The sequence below is a fragment of the Caloenas nicobarica genome, chromosome 3 (genome assembly GCF_036013445.1).
Source record: "Caloenas nicobarica isolate bCalNic1 chromosome 3, bCalNic1.hap1, whole genome shotgun sequence".
Lineage (NCBI taxonomy): Eukaryota > Metazoa > Chordata > Aves > Columbiformes > Columbidae > Caloenas > Caloenas nicobarica.
The window spans coordinates 58,611,972-58,634,876 of record NC_088247.1 but is presented as its reverse complement, the minus strand read 5'-3'; the positions used below and the strand labels follow the sequence as shown (position 1 = coordinate 58,634,876).

The 22,905-nt window shown below is 38.9% G+C and overlaps 2 protein-coding genes across 2 annotated transcripts in view; one reads left to right on the top strand and one right to left on the bottom strand.

Moving 5' to 3' along the window:
* Positions 1-22,905, bottom strand: part of AKAP7 (A-kinase anchoring protein 7) — an 85,773-nt gene that overhangs the window by 41,016 nt on the left and 21,852 nt on the right. Inside the window, 2 exon segments of the mRNA XM_065632774.1 lie at positions 6,166-6,310; positions 17,406-17,518. Coding sequence (XP_065488846.1) covers positions 6,166-6,310; positions 17,406-17,518 — 258 coding nt within the window.
* On the top strand, positions 10,537-12,972 carry MSH5 (mutS homolog 5). The gene has a single exon (XM_065632547.1). The coding sequence runs from the start codon at positions 10,537-10,539 to the stop codon at positions 12,970-12,972; it is 2,436 nt and encodes an 811-aa protein (XP_065488619.1).

Sequence of the window (22,905 nt, the reverse complement as noted above, 5' to 3'; positions counted from 1 at the left end):
TATTTGACGTTTGTACAAAACCACTGGGTTGCCACTTTCTATTCCCTGTCCATAAAGAGCCTGGCTTCTAGGCTAGTGACTAAAATGTGAGTGTTTCTCTGCCGTGTTTGAAAGAATCGTTTTTATAAGTCAATATTCCACCACATTACTCTGCTAGGAAACAGTGCTTTAGAGAAAGACTTTACTGATTAGCGCACAATACCTGTTGCTTTTTATGTAGGCAAAGAGTCATTTAGCATACTGCATGCACAAAATTGCAGCAGCTGTGGATAAATTCACCACAAACAGTGAATTAATTACTAATTTCCAATGTGAAGAAATAGCTCGTGGGAAGCTGCCCAAGACATTTTTATCCAAAAGCAGTATGCCTGCCATATTATTCATTAGAATTTAGGAAGAGTGCCGTAGATATGCGAGAAACTCAAGAGTGATTACTCACAATGTAACAGAGTGGAGAAGGTAGAAGCTAGCCTGCAAACAGACTAGCAAGGAGAGAAACATTAAGGAGAGAAAGAAACAGACCTAGGAGTGTTTTGAAATTAAAGAAAAAGAAGAAAGAAGGGCAGATGACAGATAACAGGTAAAATCAAAGAATGATTATTATTCTAGAAGAAGTGATTCACTGTCATGCGAGTAAGAAGGAGAGTGAAAGAAACCAACATGTGATATGATTTATTTTGGAGGATGTAGGATCTGGACGATCAAAAGGGCATTTATTTGGTTACCATTGGTGTTTCCAATGTGAGAAAATATTTAATTGCTGTATGAATAAAAACAATCACATTTAGGTCAAACTGTCTGCATCCAACAGAAGCAGAAGAATATCTAAAGGAGACAAAGGGCAGTCTTTCTTTTCATTTAAGCCTGTGCCACTTGAAAAAGATTTCAGACAAACTGGGCAAAATTCATACTGCAGACTACATTTGAATCCTCCCTTAATGATGAAGGTGAAATATTACTATATTTTTTGCTTGACACTATAAGTGCATTTTTTTAAATGAGCAAACCAAGGGATCTGACCATCTGTCCAACTACCAAGTGGTTTCCAATTCTTTTCTTTTCAGTCTTCTATTTCTTCTCAGTATTGAGTTCATAAAGTGACATTATAATATCTATTTTCTGGTTTAGGTACAGATGAGTATTTTCTTCTATTCTATTCTTCTTTCTTCTGACTCTTTCTCCTTGATGGGTATCCTCAAAGCCTATTGCTGACAAACCTATCTTCAGTTTGGAGAGCTCTTACACAAGGTACCACTAAGAGCATCTTGTTCTTTGTTTGAGACATGGGTTTTGAGAAACTGCCTGGCTAACATTGTAAAATGTAATGTGGAAGCATAAACTGAACCACTAAATCCTAAAGCAAGGCTATTAAAGTTTAAGTAACTAAAAAGTTACTTAAAAGATTCAACCAGCCTAACAGCAGCAATCTGCAAGAATAAATTTTATTTGTAAGGTGTTCTGTTCATAATGTGTATATAATCTCATTTTATATTAATAAACATATTGTTTGAAACAAGTCTACAAAAATCTTCATTAATGGATACTGAAAATATTTGAAATATGCTAAAGGCATATTTAACATAAGAAGATTTACATAATGCTTCCATGATGGCCAGAGGGTCTACTGAACATTTTCACCATGACATGAGGAACTGACCAGTCATTCAGGTGAAGGAGTATATCTTGAGAAGCTCAACTCATTCCAGAATTCACTGGTCTTCCGTGGGATTTGAGGTGGCACACAGCAGCTGCCATGAGGTGGGTGGTCTGAAGGAGGACACTTTGTTAGCTAGCTGGTTTGTTTGTTCTAAAAAATAAACCGAACTCTGCTTTGAGGGTAAAGCTTCAAAATTACATCACTGTCATGTCAACCTTTAACTCCTGAGAACACAACCTGTGGGCCTGGCATGAAGATGCAGAGAAATCTTCCGGTGCAGATGTCTGCAGGCCCTGCTGAACATAGTGGATGCTGCTCTGCAACATATTGTCCCAGCCAGTTTCCCTGCTGTGCACTCGGCTGCGGCTCAGCAGGTGTTTCACCTTGGCCTTTATTCTTATCATGCTTTTATGCTTCCCGTATTTTCAAACGTGCTTTTAAAATGCACAGCTGTGAAGCTGGTATGTGTTGTGGCACCCATCAGCCATGGTAGCATGCAATCCTGTGTTGTGTATGGATTTCTGTTTCTAACATTACTTCTGATCCCTTTCTAGATTTTTTCATCTTATTATTATGCACAACGCTCAAGTTTGGCCCAAACTCTAGGTAACAAAAAGTAAATACTGGGTTTGTATTTTCTGTGCGCTTCAGAGAAAGAAGATAACTGCTTGCGTACACGTACATGTAGAAAGAACTAGAGCTGGATACAGTGTTTTGTCTGCATTAGGCAATTTTCAGTTGTCACTGTTTCTGATGTATTAACAGAACTGCATTAACTCCCTCCTTTATTTTAATGTCCTAACTACCTATAGTTACTATTGAAATCACCTTTTAAAACATATTAAAATGTGTTTTTCAAAATTCATTAAAATACAATTTTGTCTTCTCTTAAATTAAAAAATAAGTAATTTAAACACTGTTCCAATATAGCTATTTTCCTTCGCTTATTGGCTTTAGATAAATACATATTAATAGGTACCAAACAAATAAAATGAAATGCATGCATTTGGGCAAGATGCATCTATGTTCATAAAAGGACTGAGAAAAGTGGAGATAATAATATTACACTTTCTTAATGTGGTATCATTGAAGAACATCAATTCAAATACTATGGCTAGATAAAGCCAGATGTAGTACTCATGTAAAAATAATTCAGAGGAGAATTCTGTTCAGATTGTGAAAATGACACTTGCCATAAATTCTTTACGCATTGTCATACCAGGATTGAGTTAAAGCCAAACAAGCATCTGATTCTTTCTTTGAATAGCAGTTGATTGACTGCTGTTATAAACCATTTAATGGGACTCATATTCCAAAGACAGCTGAAAGACTGACTGCCTCATTTTAGCTTTCTGAGATGTCAGTAATAAGACAAGTTCAAGAAGAGAGATTTAAACAAATGTTTGGAAAAAAATACTGTCAATATATACTAAATATACTACTAAACAGCTTTTCTCTGTAACAAGTTATTTAGTAAATTCCTTAATCAGATACATATTCCAAAATATTCTGAAGTATATTTGTGAATAGTGGAGCCTCAATTTCACCCAAATGAAACATTTTACACATGTTAAATTATCTTGTAATTTCTCTTTTTCCAAGCAATTGTATGCACATAAATAATATTTGAATGTACAAACATGTAGAGAAGAAACTAGATATACAGATATATACACAGGTATAAACATAACTATGAGACATGTATAACATGAGGTAATAAATATGATAATAGATTTAGATAGACAGATAGATATGTATAAATATAACTCACTTTAATTTTGACTGGTCTGCATTTTGCAATAGGGTTGCCACTAATTTAAACAGACATCCTACTTTTTTTCCTCTGCACTGCTTTTGATTTATTTTGTATCAGTCTACCTAAGCTAAATAAAGATGGCCCTAAGTGCAAACAATAACATTAACAGCAATTAGCATTTTCAAAGTGCCTGACATGTTTGAAGTATTGTATAAGTATTTAATCATAAGTCCTCAAAAGAGTCCTCAAGACCATTGAGCACTTCCACCAGTAATGCTGTCACACAGGGAAACAAGTTTCCACAAGGTAAAACCCAAGTAGTCACCAAAGCCCTACACAGAATCCTGGAACCAGCACTAAATTTTAATAGTGGCATTTATTTAAAACTAGTCCAAACAACAGGAATTTAGGAGCAGTAATAACTGTCCATGAACACCCTTCATCTCCAACATAATGCTGGTTTTATAGCATGAAGAATAAAACAATCCAGATCTTGAAAAGTATCCGAAAAACAGCAGATGAGGCACCAAGTATAACCAGGTATAACCTGCCTGTTAACCAAGTATAGCTTTTATGATTAAGAAAAAAACAATATGTGCTTAGGAAATAATGAGTGTAATGCATTATTCACATGTATTCCTGTCAATTATAAGCCTTTGAAAGTCGGATCTTTCCATCAAAATTAGCTCACCTAGAAGAGATGCCCAGATCAGAAGTTTTCCTTTTATTTTATGCTCATGATAACTGTAAAGGTTTTGCAGAAATTTGGGATGGACACGATACCTCCATAAAGTCTTCATCTTCTTGAGATTTCTTAGTCCATAGCAATGTATCTTCATAAGGAACAGAAGTTTTTATCTTTTCAAGATTTCTTAGTCCCTAAGGATGTATTTTTATAACAAACATAAGTTTCCTTCTTTTTGAGATTCCTTATTACTTAAGGATGAAGACGGAGATTTCTTTTAAAACTGTCCACACAAGAAAAGATTCCAGTGAAGATGTTTCTCTTCAGCTAGTTGGGATGGCAACAGTCTTGGAAGATTTCCCTGATGTTGCATGTTTTGTTCTTTCTTTCTGAGGATATGATCATTTCTCAGTTGTGAATATTTTCATTATGAAGGCTAGAATGCTTTGGAGTGGGAAACATTAGATCCACAGAAAAAGTTGCTTGTTGGAATGTATTCTGGTCACTTTTTTTTTCTTTTTTTCTTTTTAATATTTCTGCTTATTACCAGAAATCCGGAAAATGTTGCAAGGTATATGAGAACATGAGAGCAAATTTATCATAGTCTTTAAGTCAGCCTTTTGTTGTTGAGGCTCCTTGTAAAAGATTTTTCATATTTCTTCCCTATTATTAGAGGATCCATACAAGAACAGATATTCTCTTTTCCTTAAGCAGGTGAAAGTTAAGACTTTGCTTTATTAGAATTTATTAAGACTGTCATCCATATTCTTGTTGAGAAAGAGCTACTGCTCATTGACAATATGCCCTATAGAGTTTTGCTCTATTTCTAAATTTCTATTTCTAAAGAAAAAAGACAAAGTTAAGTCATCACATGAATTTTTAGTATGAATTTCAGTGTCACATGTCTTCCAACACCATTACATTCAACCTTTGACATGACTGCAGAAAGAAAAAAAAAATCCCCAAACAATAAAACCCAAGTTATACCAGTACAAAGATGAAAAAATATAAATCGACCTTCAAAGACCATGACCTGTTCCCTGCTATAAACCTGGCTTTTGAGACTCACCTCTAACAGGACATACATAAAGAATCAGTCTAATTAGGATAGGTGAAAAAATCAATTAATATAAAAAACTTTGTATTTTGCTGTATTACTACTTGACCTGCATGTGCAGGAATGGTATTTTTAAAGATATTCCCAACACATCACACAATACATTCCTACGTTAAAAGAGGTGACTGCATTTAAGAAAAAATCCTCAACATTCTCTAGTTATTTCACTTACAGTGTTTTAACTCATGTTTTTAATAAGACCAATAGCAGCCCCAAGATCTACAATTAGCTACTGGGAACTAACCATCACGGAGATGTTTATTGTACAAGCCATTTTCCTATAGTCTCTTAGTCTATCGACCTTCCATGTGTACCACCTGAAGCTCCAGCCATACACGACTTGCGGCAGAAATGAGATGACAAGCCTAGAATATTAATCACAGGGATGTGAAGCTTCTGTTCAGACAAAGCAGGAGGACACAGTTCTGATTTCTAGCACTGCAATGATCTAGGCAAGGTGTCCATGCAATGTCTAAAGTCTTGATGGTATTCTGAACAGTTATTGTGAAATCTGTTGTGCCACTGAAATTCTCTCTACATATGCATATAGTCCAAGTAAGGCCACATCTCTGCCAAACCAGAGACATTTCGCTTAGGTTTAATTATCTATACTTACTGCATCTAATCTAACTTAGTCACACAGGCTGTCTTTACAGCCAACAGAGAGAAGCGCAGCTCTGGAGAGTGAAAAATCTCACTTATCTTAAACACTCATTTTAGGATGAGAAATGGAACTGGGTTCTGGAGACGGACAGTTGAACACGAACTTCAACTGTCAGCAAGAAGCACTGCACAATGTTCCTGGAGATTGAAGGACAGACTCCCATCAGACTCCATGGATGTTATTACAAAATTCACGTAACATACACTCCAGAAAAAATGGCTTTTCAGGCACATAACTTGCAGACAAAACCGATATATTAATAACAGAAAAATTAAGACAGACTTACCAAAAACAATAGAGGACTCACAGTAGTAGTAACCATTCGGCTGCTTTTTTTTCAACATGGAGCAAAGATCTAGGCGGTGCAGGATTTCATCTCCAAAATAATGGCTTTTAAAATCTTCATACAGGCTTGAGTCAATTTTTTTCACCTTTAAATAGCAACATAAAATTCAATTAGGCATTCTACTAGAAGACCTAATTTTCATAGTTAATTCCTACAGCTTTAATTTTAACCACAGGTATATTTAGGATGGAAAACTACTTCAAGATGCAAAAAGAATACGAAACAATAATGTGCCAAATCTTCTGTTTTAGTCAAACACTGTCTGCTGCAGAACTTAAACAAGGACATAAAAGTGTCATGACACCTTCTTTCTACCCCTCCCTCTTCAGTCCTGTAGGACACAAATCGACATATGCAATGCTACAAGTGCTTTAACTTCTAATGGTTTGCCACAGTCTTAATGGAACATGTGACTGGAAATTATTCTTGCTGTCATCACTGGGCATGCTACTACAAGGAAGAATCTCAAATGTTTGTCAAGGGCAGTTTTCTGGGTCTTTAGAATCACCAAAAAGGAAAATGTTGTTCCATTTAACTAGCGCTAGGCTTTTTACCTCAGCAAATCTAAAAACTTATAGTAATTTATAATATCATTATAATTATGTTGTTTTGCATATATGAAGTGAAACATAAATATCCTATTAGGCTGTTTTCAGAAAACCTCATTTCAGTAGTTTTGTAAGAGTTTAGGGCTTCTCACTCAATTATATTTTCAATAAAAATAGATGATCTCTGTAGAAATCTAATATTTTCTCCTTCAATCTAACTCAAAATAATGCTCTCTGCTTTTTAAAAATCATTACTATATGCTAAGGGATGTTAGGAGTGACCACTGCCTCCAGCAGCTCCAGCCCAGCCCAGTGGCCCGGGGACCCAGGGTCTCTGATGGATGTACCTGCTACTTTCACGTTCCAGAGACACATACACATGCTCAGAGGACATGGACACGGTGGCTACACAGGCTGCCACAGACAAGCTGCTGCCTTAGACAGCACCCACACGCAGGGCTCACATGAGACACAAGTGCAGACCAGCCCCTGGCAGAGACAGAAGGTCACTGCTGCAGGCGCGAACATCACCCCCTCCAGGTTTACAAACACACACACATTTGTGCACCCCCCAAGCATTGTCACAGCCCCTCTTGTCCGCCCGGCACCCCAGCCCAGGTCCCGGGCCCCCTTACCCACCCCATGGGCATCCCAGTTGCCGACTGGTCCAGCTTGAGCTTTGGTAGTGAACAGCCGCAGCCCTCACACACACCCGGTTTGGGGAAGATCCAGACATTTGCCCCCAGCAGCCAACACCCAGTACACCAGCTCAGTCAGACAAGTGCACCCACCAGCCCCGTTTTACACACAACTGGCACCTTCCACACCTCATTCTGTCCACTCCTCTGTTCCTCCCCATCCCCTTCCCCTGCACATCTCCCATCCATTTGCACAGTCCCCCCACCCCAATACCCTGGACCCTCAGCTTTACATCCCCAACAGCTGCAAAGTCCCAGTTTGCCTGAGGTTTCTTGACAGTCCATCAATTAGTGTGACTGATGTGGTTTGTTTCTTGGTTTTGTCTGCTAAGTTTGACAGGTTTGTGTCTCTGTATATTTTGTTTATGGCTTCCACCTTTCCCTTACCATCCCATTTGACAAGAGCAGATAATCATACTGAAATAAACATCCCCACACTCCACATGCCTTTATCAGCCTCTTGCTACTGCCTCCCTTATCGTATGTTGGTCAGGTTTGTGTCTCTCTAAGTGTTGCTTAGGGCTTCCTCGTTCTTTTATTATCCCCTTCTGCACTGAAAAGAACCCTCACCAGACACCCTAAAGGGGCCAGGGGCTGCTTCCTTCCTCACACACTTACACTGTATCCGTTCATCTGAGCACCACGCTCATGCTTTTCCTGTGATGCTTCATTTACAGTTACTCACATGCAAGAAGAGCTCAGTTTTGACATGTCTACTGAGCTTTTACTTAAGTACACAATTATTGATTTCAGAAGCACTTTGCTTGAGTAAGTACCTGCACATTTGGTTCTCTAAAGTCTAATTTAGTGAAGGTCAGAAATGTCTTTCCATTTCCTTAATCTCTGAAATGGTGACATCTAGTGGTGGACACTTTTCATTTCAGGTACATGACCTTGGGAGTCTTCATTTATTTCGGTCTCACTGTCACTATTTAAAATTTTATATTCCAGAACTAGATTAGTCCTTATGTACTAAGGTTATTTTGAAATTAAAACATCATTCTTTGCTTTTTGGCTGACAGTTCTTTGAAATATATTTAGACATCAATCAGTATTTAAAAAAGACCTTTTCAGCCAGGAGAACACTTGTCAAAATGTGAAGCCTTGAGTACTCATGGAACAAAATGAGGAAAATATCAAAATCACCACTTCGTGCTCCAATAAAGAAATAGCATTTACAAAAGGTTGGGATGTTTCTTGTCAAAAACAGATCAGTAAGGTGTTAATCAAATGTTGAATGCTCGGGATTTGAGTTATGCTTGTGATGCACTACTGAAAGATACTTGGAAAAGGAGCCATGGGAAAACTGATATTTTTAGTAACTTGGAGCAATCTCTGGAGCGCTGTTTGTAATGAGATGTGAAAAGACGAAACAATGCAGGTGCATAGGAAGGAGGTCACAGTTCATTTCTTAATTGAAAGGGTCTGGAACAGTAGAGATGAGAGAGGAGTTGTTTCCACATGGGAAAGTTACAGATGCTGATGACAAAGATATGATATAATTGGGAGAGAGTGAGAAACAAGAGTTCTTCAGAGGCCATTTTGAAGTGTTTGGTCCTTGGAAAGAGGAAGACGTGCCTCTTGAGGAATCATTCCTACGAATGAATGTGACGTGGCTGTATAATGTGGGCCTGGAGAGGCATTGCATGTGCAGCTTTTGCAAGACTGGCATGGCACCAAGCAGAGAGCATTTGGTAGCCCTGTCACATCTGTTAAGTCTCAACACGAGTCTCAACACCAGCTCCAGTTTCCATGTACCAGACCCCACTGACAAAATGCCCAGCTCCCATCGCCACATGTCCAGCTCTCTGAAGGCGAGGGCTGCACATGAAGATTCATTTACAGCTGCTCAAAGTAGCTCATTAAGTGCAATGCAGAAGCCGCAATGTGCAAAAGAGGTGAGCAATGGGGAGCCTGGCAGGGTGTAGGAACAGCCATGGGTCCTGCTGGAGCACCAAAAGGCAGTGCAGAGGCAGGTCGTGAAGGTGCTACATAGGAGCAGACGCTTGGCATCCCTTGCTGGCCAGAAGGCTGGGCTGCTCAGGGGGCTCCTTCCAGCCGCCTCCTGTCCCTCCCTCCCGGCGCGGCTCTCCGAGGAAGCCGGGGAGGGAGGTAGCAACCCGCTGCCGGGCACGGGACAGGGGCCGGTGGGAGAAGCTTGAGCCCCGAGGAGAGGATAGCTCCCATTCCGCCGGGAAGGCGTAAGGAAGGTTGAAGTTCCATTCCCCGCCTGGCTGCAGGCACTTGCTGCGGGGAGAGGGCGGCGGTGGGCCCCGGCTGCGGGGGCGGCACGGCGGCCGCGGCCTGGCTGCGGAGACGAGGGCGGCGCCCTCCTGACAGGACCCGGCGGCGGGAGGCGCTGAGCGCGGGGAGGGCGGAGCACCTGAGGGAGAAGGAGGGGAAAGGGGGACAAAATACAGTTCTTGGGCTGCAAGAAGACGCGGCAGCCGGGACGAGCTGCCCGTCTGTAGTGAGGAGAGTGAGTAAGGGGGAAGAGTGGGAGAGGGTTGGAAGTGGGTTGCTGACAGCGACTGCGGACTCTGTAGAGCAAACTGTTTGCTAGGGTTGATCCCTGCAGCAGTGCGTTATGTACTGGTATAGAAACCAGTACTGTGTGGCGGTGCTGCATACATACTGGGGTAGGCCCCTGAAACGATGAGCAGTTTATGGGGCTGCATCGTTGTGAGGATCTGTGGTCAGTGCACATGGGTGTCCCACACCTCTCCAGGAGGGTGATTTTGTATATGTAAGTACATGCGTATGTACATTACTGTATTTATGGGTATTTGGGCATACCTGCATGCTTACTAAAATAAAGGATGCAAAGGAAAACTGTGAAACTATTCCGTTGCTGGCAGTTAGCTCAGTTACACCTTGCTTGGAAACAAGATGGCGGCCGTAGTTACGGGCTCCATCTTTTCACTCGAACATGTAACATCTGTCTTTAACTCCTGGTGGCATCTTAGTTTCCCCAGGGTTGGAAGAATGAGTGTTAACCTGCAGTTATGAATTACAGCTACTTCTCAGAACTTTTTTGATGAATAAAAATATCTTTCTCCAACAGAATGAGTGCCACATCAGCTACAAGTTGTGCCTTGCCACCACCGCTTGGGCCCGAACAAGAGGACCAAGGAGGCTCTGAGACACACATGTCTGTTTTGTGGTATGCAGGGCAGCTTGCAATTACTTATTATGATACAGAAGATTGCTCAGTTTACTTCATGCCTGACACACCTGATAACGAAGACCTCAAGCTATTGCATAAAGCGATTGGGGAAGTTAATCCTCAATGCATAGTGACCAGTGCAAAACAGGACCAGAATATTGCCAAATTCCTGGCCAACCTAACAGCTACTGCTGGTGACAACAATACCGGAAAACCAGAAATTGTCCTGTTTCCTAACATAGATTTTGGCCTAGAAGTCAGCAAGCAACGGATCCTATCTAGACAATTTCCATTTATCCCATCTCATATGACTGCAACAGAGAAAATTCTCTACTTGTCCTCAGTCATCCCTTTTGAGAGCCCACTCATGATACGAGCCCTAGGGGGACTCCTTAAGTTCCTAGACCGGAGAAGGGTTGGAGTTGAGCTTGAAGAAAGCACTATTGCAGTTCCTATTTTGGCATTTAAAAAGTTTGTGCTGACAGATATTGTGAATATGGACCAAGACACTTATTGTGTCCTGCAGATATTTAAAAGTGATATCCATCCTTCTGTGTACAAGCTGTCCAGTGGATTAAAAGAAGGATTCAGTTTATATGGAATTTTAAACCGTTGCAGGTGCAAATGGGGAGAAAAACTGCTGAGGCTCTGGCTCACACGACCTACTCGAAACTTCACAGAGCTGAACAAAAGGCTAGATGTTATCCACTTCTTCCTGCTGGCTCAGAACCATGAAACAGTCCTCACTCTTCAAGGTTGCCTCAAGAATATTAAAAATGTGCCTCTTATTCTAAAGAGAATGACTCTTTCCAACACAAAAGTTAGTGACTGGCAAGCACTCTATAAGACAGTGTACAGTGCAGTGTGCCTTAGAGACACATGTCGTTCTCTGCCCAGCACTATTGAACTCTTTCAGACTATTTCACGTGTCTTCACTGATGATCTGCACTACATTGCTACTCTAATCAGCAAAGTGGTAGACTTTGAAGGCAGCATCTCAGAGAACCGCTTCACTGTCAGACCCAATGTGGATCCCACCATTGATGAGAAGAAACGAAAGCTGATGGGACTGTCAGACTTCCTTACAGAAGTTGCACGAAAAGAACTGGAGACCTTGGACAATCATATTCCCTCCTGTTGTGTGATCTACATTCCTTTGATCGGGTTCCTTCTCTCCATTCCACGGCTACCAACTATGGTGGATAAGAGTGACTTTGAAATTGAAGGCTTGGACTTCATGTTCTTATCAGAGGATAAACTGCACTACCGAAGTGCTAGGACTAAGGAGCTAGACAGCCTGCTGGGCGACTTGCACTGTGAGATCAGAGACCAGGAAACACTTATTATGCACCAGCTGCAGACAAAGATCTTGGAGAAGTCTGAAGTGCTTAACAGTGTGATTGAGTATACTGCACACCTAGATGTGCTGCTGGCTTTGGCAGTGATGGCCCGGGAGAATGCCTACTGCCGGCCACGCTTTACTCACCGCCATGGCTTCCACATCAAGGACGGAAGACATCCGCTCATGGAACTATGTGCAAAGACTTTTGTGGCCAATCCTGTGAACAGTGGTGAAGCTACCAGACGAATAAAGATCATCACAGGGCCCAACTCATCTGGAAAGAGCATCTACTTAAAGCAAGTAGGTCTTATTGTATTCATGGCTCTAACTGGCAGTTATGTCCCTGCAGCAGAGGCAGAGATTGGAGTAATTGATGGGATTTACACAAGAATCCACAGTAGGGAATCTGTTTCTGTAGGGCTCTCTACTTTCATGATTGATCTTAACCAGGTTGCCAAGGCAGTAAACAATGCCACAGAGAGGTCCTTGGTACTTATTGATGAGTTTGGTAAAGGGACGAACACACTGGATGGCCTGTCCCTTCTGGCTGCTGTCTTGAGGTACTGGATCAGTCAAGGAACCCAGTGTCCACAGGTCTTTGTCTCCACTAATTTTCACAGTTTAATGCAGCTAGGACTCCTGCCTGACACACCTCTACTGGAGTACCTGACCATGGAGACCCACCAAGATGGAGACGAGTTGATATTTTTCTATCAGATCAAGCAGGGCATGTCCACTGTTAGTCATGCTGCCAACATCGCTGCATTAGCGGGAATGCCAGCCAAAATTATTGAAAGAGGAGTGGAAGTGTCAGAATTAATTCGCAATGGAAAAGCTATCAAACGTATTGATCATCCTTCAAAAGGAGATCGGATGGAAAAATCCAAGTCTATTGTGGAAAAGTTTCTTCACCTGGACCTTGATGATCCCCATGTGGACTTAGAAGAGTTCATGCGTAAAGAAGTGCTGCCTTCAGCAGCCTCGGTCCTGTAACAGGGGTATGTGTAAAGGCATAGATTACATTGCGTCTACCATGTTCGGTAGGACACTTTCGTAATTTAAAAACTGATCATTATGACTAACACCTCACACTACTTTTAGCTTGTAACAAACTGTCTACAGTGTATGTCCTTTCCTCCTCTTCTTGTTTCAAATACTTTAGTTACCTAACTCTGCAATATGGTGTATGATATGAAAGTAGTAAGACTGAAAGAAGAGAATTCAAGAACATCTTCCAGCTGTTGGGTCACCCTCTTTGTGCATTTTCTGCCCCTGTTGTTAGATCTTCAGATTAAAAAAATTCTGTAGAAAAATCACAAAACATTTCTGCTGGTAACTGTGAAAACAAAGTGTTTATTGTTTTATGTTGTGGCAAAGTGATTGTTTCAGCCATTTTAGGGTCAGCATCAAAGATTCGAAGTATGTGCCTCAGACTCCGAAATCAACAAATAACAGTTGTCGCAATACAAACCACTGATGTAGAAGCTGATAAATTGAAATACAGATACATTTAATGAGCTCTGCAGCTTTTCTTATACCAGCATTTCTGTCATATTATACAGAATTATACAAAGAATGCTGGAGGTCAGAATCAGCGGGGACTGATAAACAGGAGAAGTGCCTTGGTTTTACTGAGAATCACTCTCTTCTCATAAGGTTCTATATGGTACAACTATGTATCTATACCATATGGGTATAAATAAAATTACAAATCTAGGAAACTTAAAACTATACTAGGGATGTAAGACAGAAATTCACATTTTATATTCTATTTTCGAGTATTGAGTAAAACTTAACTTTAAAGGAATAATACCAGAAGGGGAGGATTCCCTTTCACTTCTCATGTCACACAGAGTATCTTCACTGAACACAGTATTTGATGGATGCATATGCAACAAAAATTCATTAACAAATTAAAGAAACAGAAGACATGATATGTAAGTACTGCAGAAGTAATAAATAACCTCTCCTGTAACAAGATAAGTGCCCAAGATTCCTTATCTAAGTAACATAGAAGAGAGATGATAGCTTATTGTCTGACTGTGAAAACTTGCTGTAACTGCTTACAGTATGGCTAAAAAGAGACATCACCAGATACACTACATCTCTCTTCAGCTATATTTGATATCAAGAAGCCAAAAATATTAATGTAATATAAACTGAGAGAAAATTTACATGAGAAAAAAGTAATTATCACTTTAAATATCTTATCTGGTATGTCTAGCTGAAGATAGCAAAAAGGTGAATGTGAGTGCACATCAAAAAGATCTGGATTTGGAGACACTGCTTTGGGTATGATTCAGTGGGGAATTTTCTCCTTTATGATAAAGGAATGATTATTACTATTACAGAATAAGTACCTTATGTTATCTCTATATGACACTAAGACAGTGGCAAAAGTTTTAACATAATTTACATTAAAAATACAAGAATGAATTACTGAATCATGCAGTTTTACTGCTATTTCCAGTGCAATCATAATAATACTGTCTGCAGAATAATATCTAGTATCTTGACCATGTTAACATTGAAGTTGACCAGCAACAGTGAATCAGGCCTTGTACAACATTTGGAAGTGCTGAAAGTACAAATGGATTTTTCTCACTGATACATTCTCTTTTACTAATTATACATAGAGCATTCTAAAGATACACTGTACAGAAAATTTCATATATTAAATATTCATAAACTATATTTTTGGCATTTTTTCTTGTCAACCACTGTCTAGGCTAAGGATATACCCCTTACTAATTAAGCAGATGCCATCAGAGCAATTTAGCTGCCAGTCATCTTCTGCTCATGAAATCCATTTCCCAGCATTTGCAGTTCTGGCAGCACTAAGTATCGAAGGATCTCCAAATGTCATGGAGCATTTATCAAGTGTGCTTCACAACATGCCCTGAAATAACCAGATGTCTGGATGAATGAAAAACAAGGGGATTGTGACTGACCTGTGGCAACATAGCAGGCTCGTGAGGGAAGCAGGAATAGAAATGTTGTTATCTTCAAGTGTAAAATGCCGGTTGCTTCTTTCATTGTGTTTCATTCAGTTCTTTGTATAGAAGATAATGATAGTAACCCAAGATTCTTATCATGCCAACAATCGATTGTGGAAACAGTTAAACATGTGCAAGTAACTGATATCCCTTTACCTCCTTCCGCGAGGACACTGAGAGGCACACTGTACCCCCATATTTGGGGAAGTTTTCAGTAGCACATTTGGTCTCAGAATTGTCCAATTGAGTATGAAGAAGGAGTTATTCTGAGTAAATACGTTCTTTAACCTGAGAAGCTGAAGGGGGTATAGTAATCCAGATAGCTCTTTTCTGACCCATTTTATCTCACATTTTTATCCTTTATTAATGTCTGTTTCCAAGTTTTTTGCATTTGCTATTTTTAGCTTAATGTTGTGCCTTCAAAGTAGAAAGCTAATTTCTTGAGATCTTTATTGATTTTGAATTCTCAGACTCTTTGCTATGTAAACATCAGCAACAATTCGGGAAAGTTAAAATCTTTTCAGAATATACACATTTCAAAGATGCCTGTAGCTATATTAAGGTTTGAAAAACAGATAGGTTTTTTTCCCCAAAAGATAATTTTGGTGGAATTTAGATGACATTATGAGGGGAGCAGCTTAACAGAGTATTGCTTCAAATAAGAAAACTTAGACTTTAAAAAAAAAAATATCGTTATAAAGCTATAGCTGTGAACTGTACTCAACAACTTTAGTTCTATTGCTTTTTTAAATGCATTCTCATGTAATCTTCATCCACTCCCCATTTCTTGTTTTTCATACTGTTGAATGATTTGAAAATGCGATTAAACATTATATTAAAATGTATTACAAAATAGTTATTCCTTTTATGTTTCATATTTTTATGTATTGTTTTCAGTAAATGCATGAAACTATCTTACTAAAAGCATGGACATAATGAAACAAAAAATTATAGTAAAGACCAATGCTTATGCCCGACAGTGGACTGACAGAGAAAAATTCCTGTTAAAATAATTTAAAGATTTTTAATACATAATATCTTTCTATACAGTGTATCTTTACAATACCGTATGCATTATCCAGCATTATGGAGGACTAAGGAAGATGATTTGGAATGACATTGACCTGGTTCTGTCAGCAGCAGTGAATATCAGAACACAGAAAGTAATGCATCCTGCCTAACAGTTTGTGCAAGGTAGATCAATGTAAACAAAACAAACAGCCAAAAAACAACCAAAAACCTGGATGGCAAAAACCTCATCCTGATTGTCTTGGATGTTTTAAACAAACAGTTAAATTACTGAACAGTTGATATTCTAGAACAGCTGTGGATTTTTAAAATTAGTGTTTTAAAAAACAACTGTTAATACAAGCAAAAGCCTATGTGAGCTTACAAATTTAACAGCTGTAATATACCACCTACAACCTGCGCACAAGTCCTTATTTCTGTTTCAGAGCAAGTACATATGCCCTTGAAGTTGTTTGATGTATCTCAAATCTCACTGCCTTCTTCCAACTGGTTTCACAATACTACTTAATTAAAATGTACACTTTTGGCTTTTTTAGAGTTATATCTAATTAATTTTTAATGTATTTTTCTTTAATGCCTACTATTAAGAAAAAAATCAACTTAAAATATTCATATTAAGTACTTTAATTCTTATTTATAATATTTTTTTCTTCTGAAAATTATTTTCCTGGTCAATGTTAAAGCATCACGTAAAACATTCTATGCAAAGTTGGCAAAAGAAATTTACGGAGATATACCTTATGTTAAATACTACAATATTACTGTTAAATTAGTATGAAATAAAAAGCTAGATATACTAGTATTGCTTCTGTATGTTTATCACCACAGTTTTAAACTCTTTTTATGTATTTGTGGGTTTTGTCAAAAAAGCTAATAAATAAGCAAGAAATAACTGCCGGCATGAGAGAATACAGAAGATGTGTTTCATCACTACTCTGAAATTCACCAAAGCAGATTCAATAGAGGGAACTGACGGTCTGCATATTATGCATAATCCAAACATAAACACTGTTTACTTGCTTATTTTCTTCTATACAGTAACAAAACAAAACTATCCAAACAAACTACATGCATATAATCTACATCCTAATAATAATTCTGTAATTTTGGACAAGTACTTTCATCCTTTGGTCCTGCCTAGTTCCATGAAAGAAAATAGACCATGATATTACTGTACTGAGAATATAAAGGATTGTAACTTAAAGTACAGTACAGGTCTCCTGTTTATATGGTAGATGTACTAATTATTTCTTTAAAAAAAAAAAATCAGTCTTTTCAAGTCTTACCTCTTCAGCTGCTTACAAAGTAGAAAGTATGATGCTACAGCAGAAGCAACTCCTTTTTTGATCTCCAAATTAAACTTTCTATGTTGCTGCTGAGCAATGTGAAATGTGAGCTCACCTGCTTACGTAGCTGTGTTGATTTTGACAACTTCATGAAGGTCAAATGTGGTTTAAACGTTCTTTCTTCTCCTGTCAAGATGCCCTTTTCTTGAAATATCTTCTTCATAGTATCTAAGGGGCGAGAAAAATGTAGAGGTACAAAGATATTACATGACAGAATGCTTAAAAATGAGCTTTCTACTGTAATATGAGTCACAGCCCCTCCACATGGAAAAGACAAGATGATGAGTGCTAAAAGGCAGGGAGATTTCTAGGTAACTTCAAAGGTACATAGTATTTCATGTGAAAATAGTCTTACATTTGCAGTTAATATGGGTCACAAAATTTGCTTTACTAAAATATTGGCAATTAGAAAGCTGTCCATGCTGTCTGCTCTTGCTATCAAAATAGGAACTTGACATTAAAACTGTTCAGGAGTTACTCTCACTGGAAGAGTTTTGGAAACAGGAAAACTCTGAGTATATAACAGAATTGTGTCTCTTCAAAAACACTATTCTGCAGTGAGTTCTTTTATCTGTATTTGGGTAATCTCCCACCCAGACCAAAGGAAGTCTGAAATGGAAAGCTGTACATTCTGGCATTAGATTTACATAGCAGAATTAGAGAAAACATCAGGAATGCTGGTGATTTTGGTTTGTTTTTTTCAAGCTTCACTGTTGCATTTCAAGCTAATTTCCTATTGTTAATGTAAACTTTCATCTATCTACAAGCCCAGGCCAAAGCAACTCTACTACACTGACCTAGTTTAGTACTTCCCAACTCAACTGCCCAATATAGTGTTTCATTTATTGGAAATAAATTTCAGTATAACTTCTGAATTATGTTCCATATTTCTTTTAGGTGAAATACTTTAAAGAAAAAATCTCTGTTGAAATTTTGAAAAAAGCCATTTAGATAAAATTGACAAAAACAGTGGCAAAAATAATACCAGTAAGTAGAATATTTCTATTACTGAAAAACAGGCAAACTGCAAAATCTTTTTCTTTGCAAGTATAACTTGCAATTTTTCACTATGTGTAGGTCTAACTGACCATACTATCCTTGAACCAAAATCAAAATAGGGGAAAAAAAAAAAATCAGTCCTATCACATGAATTTAATCAACCCATACAATATCCATGTATTTCCATTTAATTTTAGTATTTTTTGACTTGATAGTTCAGCTGTAACAGAAAGATCCAGTGGTTTATTCTCCCACCTGGAAAAAAATGCATTACACTGAGAAACTACTTAAGTGAGCTACTCTGAAATCACACTTATGGAGAGATTTTACAAGTTTATGTGTTATTTTGTCAACAGACAAGTTCTAGAAGAAGTTCAGACTATCCATATGGGACCTAGAGAGCAAAATTCACTTCTCTTTCTCTGCTGCCTATTATTTATAACCTTAGGCTCCACAGTCTATGCAACTAAAGTTGGGATTTTGAAAGAAGACACGGAAATCAAAGACCCAAATGCCATCTCTTAAATAGGCCTACTTGAAATTCTCTTTCAGCTTTTGCTCCTCACTTACAAGATGCTGATGCATTTTACGAAAAAGAATTAGCCCAGCTAATTATTCTAACTCAGCAGATGCTGAAAGGACAACTGGATTAAAACCTGTGAGGCATTTACACAATGGTAATAGGGGTCATATTACTATGGCAGATGCTTACCTATGTATCTAAATCTATACATCTATATATCTAGATCTATAGGCCTACTATATATCTGTAGCTATGTATCGGTACACAAGTACAGCTTACCTACTTGTATTATTTTAAATTGTGTCTGCAGGAAACATTTCTAAATTTGCACTGAATCTCCACTAAGCTGTTGCACAGCTTTTCACACAAATGCTGCTGAACAGATTAACATATCAAAACAGAAAACGACAAATAAATGTTTTCTTCAAACTGAGATATGGAAGTTCAAATTAAGTCATTTTGTCATGGTGTGCATGTATTTCCATGCCTCCAATGGCTTGCTTATTTTCTGATGTTGGTAAGGTAATAAAATGTTACGTTTATTTAAAACTGAAATTATCTGTAACAAAGCCATTTTCTGGTTCCTTTGTTTGGTTCTCTGAACTGCATCATTTGGGGACTCCTTGACTTTTATGTTTCAGCAAAAAATTAGTCTTATCGAAACCAGGTTTACGCTACTCTGTGACATTGTGACTCCGTCTTGTGGATTGTAGTCTTTTTTCTCCCCTAAAAGCTCAAATTCTTTCTGGCTACCTGTCTTATGCCAAGCAGTGCCTTGTTTCCCCCTCTGCAATTAAGGTCTGTACTAGTGAAGATTTGTGCCTCTAAGGGTGTCCCCCTGTACGGGAATTGCTGAAGAATGGCAAGGAGGAGAAATGTAAACATACTGAAGTGGCTTGCAGCTGGGGTATAGTGAAAACACATACATCACACTAATTGTTTTCCTGACCTTGTGTGCTTGACAAGTAGAACCTCTGTGTTAGATAACATAGGCCTGTGAGAAACTCTAAGGCACCTTATCATTATGCCTGAGATTCCTGCTTTGTTGTGAGAAAGAGCAGAAGGCTGTGCTTGCTCGGAGCCTTGAAATACAGGCGAACGCAGCAGGCCCAGTGATCTTCTACCAGGGCTGAATTCTACAGTGCCTGCGTTTCTGCTTGTGTCACCTCCGCCTGGGAGCTTAGGTGCTGCTTTGGAGACCCCCTTGCTAGCAATGTAACTGAAATAAATTTGCTCTTTGCAATTGCATTCGTGGCCTCTGGCTCTTCTTGCGACCTGCCTGCGCCAGTGCTCACATCCCCTATCTCCAGTAAGAGCTTAGTGTCAGACCAGTGGTTTGCCAAGGTGCATCTGATCACAGGACTTTAAACCCAGTGTTTTCAACAGGGTAGACTGATCATGTGGCACTATAAATGTGTGGGACTGTGAGGCACGCACACTTTACACTGTTGAACAGCAACCACGTGGCCTGCGTGTCTTCATTTGGTGCTAAATAGCTTTGTTCAATATCTGCTTCTATTTATCTTTCCAAATTCATCTTTTTTTTCATACCTGGTAATTCTAATCCAGAAAAAACATAATGAAAAAATGGGTCAGAGGAAAGAAAGCACAATTTCAGTGAGCGATTGCAGTTTTATATTCAACAGATTTTTGTGTGTGTCCACATGTTTTCATGGTGATCAGACTTCTCACGCGGCTTTCTCATGGCATAGATTATTATTAAACATCATAGGCTCAAGAAACTGGCCACACTTGCTGGTACTACACATAGCCCCAGTTTTGCAGTATTTGACACTTAGGGACTAAGCATGACATTTTACTGGTTAGGGCGAGTTACAAACATAATTGGCACAATGTTTCCTTCTTCAAAGATAATGAAAATAGAACAAAATCTGAGTAGATGGAGAGAGAAAAAATAAACAAAGGGAAATGTTTTCCTGAGAGTACAGGAAGATTAAAAGATAATGTAATGCTATTAATATCCATGCAGCTCTTTGAAGGGGCCACAAGAAGGATTTTAAAAGAAATGGGAAAGGAAGCATGGATGCCGTGGGCAAAACAAAATTCCAGGCTTATGGGACAGCATGAAAGTGGATTTGAAGGTTAAGCAAATATACAAAGGTTGAAGTTTATGATGGAGATTGCCTGAACTGAAAGAAATTAGATGCCAGTGACAAGGATGGTAAGACAGACAATGCCCATGGGTGAGGATCTGCCATCTTTCCCCCAGACAGTAACATTATTAGCTAGATTGAAAAATCAAACAAGATCTGTGTTTTCCCTCATTAGAATCATAGAATGGTTTTGGTTGGAAGGGACCTTCAAAGCTCATCTAGTCCAACCCCCTGCAATGAGCAGGGACATCTGCAACTAGATCAGGTTGCTCAGAGCCCCATCCAGCCTGGCCTGGAATGTCTCCAGGGATGGGGCATCAACCACCTCTCTGGGCATTCTATCCTGAATCTCCCCTCTTTTAGTTTAAAAACATTACCCCTTGTCCTATCACAACAGGCCCTGCTATAACGTCTGTTCCCATCTTTCTTATAGGCCCCTTTTAAGTACTGAAAGGCAGCAACAAAGTCTCCCCAGAGCCTTCTCTTCTCCAGGCTGAACAACCCCAACTCTCTCCAGCTTTCCTCACAGGAGAGCAGTTCCAGCCCTCTGATCTTTTTTGTGGCTGAAAAACGTTGGCCAGTTTCAGGTTGACCAATCTTGGCAGCTTCAAAGTATACCCTAAAAAAGTTAAGGGTATTTTTACAAGCACCATTACTTCCTGGAACAAATTTTTGGACAGCTTTCAGACCATCTTTCATGCAATTTTAAGTACTCTGCAATACCATTTTGTACCTTATTATTACAATGTCAAAATTACTGAATAACATTGGCCTCTCTTATATTTGATGTGGCTGAATCCATTAGACAAGTGATTCCCCATAATTAGACTTGAAATGTGATATATGAAACTTACTCAGAACTGCTATATACTGGAGAGGCTCAAAAATTCAACAGCTAGATCAATACAGAATGATTCGCAGAAAAATCGCACATTAAGCCATATTCCCTCATACAAATAGTCATCTTTATTATGATTTCATTAGATATGAAAAACTGCTATGGATGTACATTTTCTTCCAGTCTATGAATTTCTGCTTGTCTCTACACCATGTTCCCTCAATTAAAAGCTTCAGAATTTAGAAACAATGTTCTCTTTATTGAAAATTTTTTTTACTTCACAACTGGAGCTGAAGAAAAGCTATGTATAGATAACTTACAATTATAACCATCACATTAATTCATGTTAAAATTTTTAAGCTGTTAGTTGTTTTTTTACGAGTATTCTGTTGGCTATCAGCAAAAGTTTGGGGTTTACAAAGATGGTCTTCTGGTCATCCTTCTTTTCCTAATAGCACTGAGAATAATGCACTTGCAAAGCCTTACAAGACCTAATTTCCAAGCCAATGAAGAACTCAAAGCCACCTGTTTCAGATGCTAATATTTATCATGACCTCAACTACATGTCACCAGAGGTGAGTACCACAAATTAAAAAAAAATATTTTACATATCACATTATGCTTGGAATATATAATCAAAGGCTGCATCAAGCACCAAATTAGCTACCACCCCACCGTTCGGACCATTATGAAGGACAGTACCAGCCTGAGGAGTGTCCCTGGCTGCTGCCTGACAAAAACCACTGACTCCTGAACACCGCAGCAATCCGCAATCTCTGATGAAAAAAAATGGTGGCTAAATCAGGCTCAGTCACTACCTCTTGTGCTGATGATTTTTATCTCTAGGATGTAAGAAAAGGCCTTGCTTCTCATCTCTCCATAAGAGGCTATTTTTTTCTCCCCATCAGTACTAGCATTTCCCTGCTAATAGTCAGCTTTACATTGTGATAAAAGGTAAACCAGAGCCAAGCCTTTTTCCAATGGCTCTTCCACTGCTACCTGGTTATATATTACTTGGGCTTTTCTACAGGGAATTGTCACTGCACCATGCCACCATCATATACCAGTGAACTATATGGTT